At 37.0% G+C, this 6269-nt stretch overlaps 1 protein-coding gene across 1 annotated transcript in view; it reads left to right on the top strand.

Moving 5' to 3' along the window:
- polr3b (polymerase (RNA) III (DNA directed) polypeptide B) overlaps positions 1-6160 on the top strand; it is a 34137-nt gene extending 27977 nt beyond the window's left edge. Inside the window, exons 24-28 of the mRNA XM_055173746.2 lie at positions 770-873; positions 1737-1903; positions 2581-2694; positions 4493-4666; positions 5703-6160. Coding sequence (XP_055029721.1) covers positions 770-873; positions 1737-1903; positions 2581-2694; positions 4493-4666; positions 5703-5832 — 689 coding nt within the window. The 3' untranslated portion in view covers positions 5833-6160. The remainder of the gene's footprint in view (positions 1-769; positions 874-1736; positions 1904-2580; positions 2695-4492; positions 4667-5702) is intronic.
- The last annotated feature ends 109 nt before the right edge of the window (positions 6161-6269 follow it).

The following is a 6269-nucleotide window of genomic DNA, read 5'->3' on the forward strand; positions in this document are numbered from 1 at the left end:
CGATAAGTTGGAAATGTTTTAGTCCGAGTGGCTTACGTTTCTTCCCCGCCACAGAAAACCACCACAAATTTATCAATGCCATCTAAAGTATTATTTTGTTTCTGTTTGTTTGTTGTTGATCACGAAGTACAAAGTAGATGAGGAAAACTAGGATTTTGTGTATTCAACGCGCATCATCATTGTTTACAACACGTGAAATGGTGCGCTGTGATTTGTTGAGCTGATTTATTGCATTCTGCAAAGGAGGACTGGCGTTTATTGCGTTTTGGGGGAAAAAGGAAGGAAAGATGACAGAATAACACGGCGGATATCGGATTTTGCTTAAAATTAATTTACTCTTTAATACTGACCTGATACAATACTGATTTTGGTGGTAACTAATTGTTTTAAAAAATTGCAGTTTATCGCGTTTTGGAACCAAACTCTTCATATATAGAAATAAACAAAAACAATCAAGATAATTGTGCTTATTATGTTTATTTTATGAAAAGTATTAAGTGGTCACTAGGCTTTTGCTTTTTTTATTAAAAGCATAAGAAAAAAACATCTATTTAACCTAACATTACTATATTACTATTTAAGTATTACTAAATAATTATTATATAGCAAAATATATAGTGAGAACTGCCAAATAAGATAATATAGAAATCTTGGATTCTGTAACCCTTAGTAAATTTAGTTTTTATAGAAGTTTCATTGAAAACGTCTTGCTATTTATTGAAGTGATGTTGGATTTGAATAATGATATTTTATCTGTATTGTGTGATAGGTGTGTGTGGCCTGATCGTTCCACAAGAGGACATGCCGTTTTGTGACACTGGTATCTGCCCGGACATCATCATGAATCCTCATGGTTATCCCTCCAGAATGACTGTAAGACCCTCCCTCATCAGATAATGACCTTTATCTTATAATGATTTTGTTTTTCGGATAAGAAACTGCGTAATAGCCCCTGTAGGGCTTCTGAAATGTTTTGATATTTTGATGGTGTTTCATGAATGCACTCATGTGTTTTTAAAACCCTTTCCTGTTTACTAGAAAGGATTGAAATATTTCAGTCTGTGAGTTGCCCGCGAAAGCACATTATATTAATAGTCTCAATTGTTATATTTATTTATTATGTATTTGTTATATTAGCTTGGCTTCTTTTATGTATGTTAACATTTTAAACAATAATAAAAAATATAAACTAAAATAAAATATCAAGTAAATAACAAGTAAAACAAAAAAGTAGCCCTCCAGATTGTTTTATCCATTGTGATAGCCCTTGCTCACAAAAGGTTGGAGACCCCTGTGCTAAATAAACTACAGCAGTTCTTACATCAGCACCAGAACGCCTACGGAAACTTTTATTCCCCCACTGTTGCTAATTTTGACCTCTGTGTTTGGGTGCACACAGCAGGCCGTCGTATAGGAAATAGTTTGAGCCGAAAAAAAAGATTCCTCTCAATGACAGACGGGGTCAAAGATCTTCCGGCCCTTTCTTTGATTGACCTCTCTAAAGGCCACTGTCGCGCAGTGGTGCGAGACCTCAACATGATCTCACACTCATTTTCACCAGCTGCAGTGTCGGAAAGTAAAAAAAATGCTTTCCATTAGAAAATCTACATTGCATAGGGTTTTTTTTTGGCTGGAAGTTATAATGGAGAAACCAACAAGTGTGCATCACATAATCAACTGTTCATAAAAACCAAACAAATAAATGACCCAAACAAACCCTGTTTGTTGTGTATTAGGTTGGGAAGCTGATCGAGCTGCTGGCTGGTAAAGCAGGGGTGCTGGATGGCCGTTTTCACTATGGCACTGCTTTCGGGGGCAGTAAAGTGAAGGACGTGTGTGAGGATCTTATCCGCTATGGATACAATTACCAGGGCAAGGATTATGTCACCTCTGGCATCACAGGGTAAAGAGATGATGTTTTTGCTGTTACACACAAACAATGTACAAAATTCTTTCCATCCCAGTGTTTTTAAAAAAAGTTGCCAGTCAGCGCCAGCATTTTGTGTGATTTTCACAAAAGTTTAATGCCTTCCAGAAAATATTCTTTTTGAAATATATAAACAAACATACAATTTATCAAATGAAAGAACATACCCTCTGCTTAAAAAAAAACGTTTCATCCTTCCTTTATTTGTTTTATCGCCTCTCAAATATGTGTAGGTTTCTTCAAAAATACCAAATTTTGAACCAAAAACTGAGATAGTTGCATTTTTTTGAAGTCTTTTGATAGAGATCAGATTCAGAGCGATCATCAAAACATACACGGAGTTTGAACTGTTTGGCCTAAGGGGAGACTTCTGGGTTTTGTAAGATCGCCAACTGGTGGATAATAGCGGAAATATGGATTGCCGTAAAAACTCATCATTGGCAGGGAAGCGTTTTCTTGAGTTAACTCGTCGATTGCGGGGAAAAGAGTTCATATTGTGGTAGTTTTGTGGTGAAAGTCACTTAACTACAATATACAGCTTGTAGTATTTTTATTCCAAAATGCATTGCTTCTCAAATATTAGCTTGTTGCACTCAAATGCATCTCCCTTGAAATCTTACCAATTACATTTGTTTTTGCTGCTTTTCCTTCAGAGAGCCTCTGGAAGCCTATATCTACTTTGGTCCAGTTTATTATCAGAAACTGAAACACATGGTGCTAGATAAAATGCATGCACGAGCACGTGGTCCACGAGCGGTGCTTACTAGGTAAGTGCTTACTAGGTACCTAGTTTGCTATTTCTGTGGTTATTTCATTATTAGGTGATTCTCACGAAATCCAGATTTAGGTGTCCAGCATCAGAATTTTTTTAAGAGCTCTTGAAGCCAATTGTTTTTGCACATATAAGATTAAGGTCTGAACATTATTTTTAGAGGATTTAAAAAATATTTCCTATATAATTATTTACTTTTTTTTAGATTATCATTATCAAAAATTATTATTACCTCAACATTATATTACATTAAATATATGCATTTACAAACTCATGTTTCGTTAATGAGAACTAAAAAGTTGTCTTAGTACTATGACGAACAAAATTTCAACTTTTATTTGGAGAGAAAATATAAGAACTGCTTACCTGGTAGCCATCTTGAGTGTCACCGTCAATTATGTCCCTTCCAACATTTTTTTTTTTTTTTTTTTGAAAATGTTAGTTCATTTGAGGGCTTAAACAATGATTGAAAATTGTTGTGGAGGATGAGAAAATTGTTCTTGGACACATTTATATTCCTTATTATTGTCTTTACATTTACCAATGATCACCATATACCACATGTTTCTTTACTGTAAATGTTTATAGTATGACATGCACTGAAGCTTTTAATTTTTTAGATTTTTTAATGATAAATATTTCCATGTCAAAGAACCCAAATCCAGTCATGGACACATTGCGTTAATGAAATTTTCCCCTTAAATGTGGAAAAAACAACAAAATTGGTTTGAATGATGTCATTTGAAATCATGTGTAAAATAGTACATGAAGAGATGTTTATAACTGTATGCTTCTTATTTTGGTAGCCTTTACTTTTTTTATCGAAATGTTTCATGACACCTCATAAGTCTAATTTTCGAGAATCACCCTATTGCATATCTACAGTGAAGACGAACTATGTTATCTAATTGATAATTGATGACGGGACCGTTGAATTATTCGAAAATAATGCACACTTAGGCTGCAGTCACACCAAAAGCGTTTATGGCAGTTGCAGGCGCCTTTTTTGAATGATATTCTATGGGCAGGGCGCGTTTGCGCGCTGTTTATGCGCACCGAGCGCCTTGCGGTTTTTTGCCGCCTGCCGTGCACGCGTTTTTGAAGGAGCGCTGAGAGCGGAGAAGCGCCTGACGTCATTCGCGTCTTCCATTGTCCAATCGAATCAGTGGAGAGGTGGGCCTTACGTTGTAGTGAGGGAAGTTTACAGTTGCTTTGAAGAACCGGACTCCACTCGCTCACTCTCTCCTTCGTGTTTGTGCACCTTTCATCCTCAAACAAGGTCAGAGCAAGCGCCCTCTTTTTAAAGTTTCTGCTAATATGACAGTTAACAGCAAAAGAGCGTTCACGCTTCAATATTTGATTGACAAGACAGCTGACTCGGTGGTTGCTTAGCAATATGAAAAGCCGCGTCGCACTGCTCTTTTTTAAAAAAGGCAGTGCGTCGCGCCTTGCGTTTGCAAGCGTTTAAAGCGCTTTTGGTGTGACTGGCCCCTTAAGGTGGTAATGCAGATACTTTTTAAATAAAGGACCAGATTTTGCTTTACTACGGTTACCACAGACATTGCTCTGGTGGTTATTTAAGACATTTGACAAGTTAGGTGTGTGCTTATCGAAAAATAATGCACACCTGTGGAACATTTCTCAACCAATCAGAATGAAACATTGAACTGTCCAGTGGTATAAAGGCAGTTATCATTTAAGTGCTGCAATATTGCACCATTGGATATACAAATATAATATTTACTGCATTAAACCACCAGATTAAAACTCAAAATGTTGCATAAATATCACAGGCAGCCTACGGAGGGTCGATCCAGGGATGGTGGTCTGCGTTTGGGGGAGATGGAGAGAGATTGTCTCATTGGTTATGGGGCCAGTATGCTGCTGCTTGAGCGACTCATGATCTCCAGTGACGCTTTTGAAGTGGATGTGTGTGGACAGTGTGGCTTGCTGGGATATTCAGGATGGTCAGTAAAATATACACATTTATACACTGTTAATAGTATTCCTCTAAATTAACTGCTAGAGCTTTGCTTTAACCGCCCAAAGGTTGTGGGTTCGATAACCAGGAAACACATACTGATTAAATGTCACTTTGGATAAAACCATCTGCATAAATGGAAATGCAGGGTTCCCACTGATCCTTAAAATCCTTGAAAGTTTGTAAATCTGGGGAAAAAATTCAAGGCCCTTGGAAGTTTTTGAAAATATACATACATTGATACAGGTCATTGTAAGTGATTGAATCTATTTTATGCAAAAAGTTTTCTGGAAAAAAATCCATATTACTCCCTGTGTATTGTAGGATAATATCATAAAAATTCTAGACTTTTTAAGCACACGTGGTAAACTGTTCACTTTAAATGCTTAAATCTTCTGTATGTGAATGTTGATTCATAACAAAATGGTTTTTTTTGCATAGTTGTGTTTGACAAATGAAAACGTCTCTGGTTACATATGTAACTATTGTTCCCTGAGAAGGGAACGAGACGCTGCGTCTCCCTTGACATATTTCCTGTGTCCCTGTAACGCAGTCTTTGGCAATATTTCAGATAGCGATATACTTCCTGGCTCCCACGCCACCCTGTCTTTGTCGTTAAGCCTTACCATTTGTTGAATTTTAAATGCACATTCAGACGCACTTTGGCATCCCCAAAGTGTCACCGCAGTGACGCAGCGCAAGTTCCCTCGAAAGGGAACTGTAACAACGTATCTTAAAAGGTAACAGGATGTAACCTTGCTCTCACTTGAAATGTGTCCCCACATTTATTCCTTGAATTTGAGGGTATTGCACCTGGAAAGTCCTTGAAAGTTCCTTGAATTTGAAGTTAACTAAGGTGTGGGAACCCTGTAAATGTTATTTAGTTGAATGGTTTATACTTAAGATGAATACATTTTGCCAAATGCATAAACATGTGTTAACCAATGACTATAGTTAAGATTGCCAGAATTAACATGTAAGGGATTCCTGCTTATGCGTCTTTCCTTGTCTCTGCATCGCAGGTGCCATTATTGCAAGTCGTCTTGCCATGTTTCATCTCTTCGAATCCCATATGCCTGCAAACTGCTCTTCCAGGAGCTTCAGTCCATGAACATCATCCCTCGCCTGAAACTTGCTCCCTACAATGAGTGAATACAGCAGACTCGCCAGAACTTTACATACAGAGGAGCGATACAGTATAACCTTATGGACTTATGGATGTTGTTTGAACCCCTCAGTTCAAGGATTTTGATAATCATGCAACCACGTCTATGTGGTTCTACTTTGTTCAACATATCTTGACAAAAAGATAACGAAAATCTTAATTTAAAAAGTGTACATGAGAATTTTTGTTTGTTTGTTTGTTTGGGAATTAATGGCATTTTCATTAAAACCGTTTGCTGTGAAAATATGGCTCAGTTTAGCCTAAAAGTAATAGTTTTCTTTACAAAAACCTAATAAATTGCAAATGTAAATTCTATACGTCGTTTTTATGTTGAGTGACAAACCGCTTGTTAAGCGAGATCATGAGGAAATGTTGAGGGGGGGGTCGAGCATTGAGCAATCATAATTAAGTGTTAATGTGACAA

This window comes from Misgurnus anguillicaudatus, chromosome 15, assembly GCF_027580225.2.
Source record: "Misgurnus anguillicaudatus chromosome 15, ASM2758022v2, whole genome shotgun sequence".
Taxonomy (NCBI): domain Eukaryota; kingdom Metazoa; phylum Chordata; class Actinopteri; order Cypriniformes; family Cobitidae; genus Misgurnus; species Misgurnus anguillicaudatus.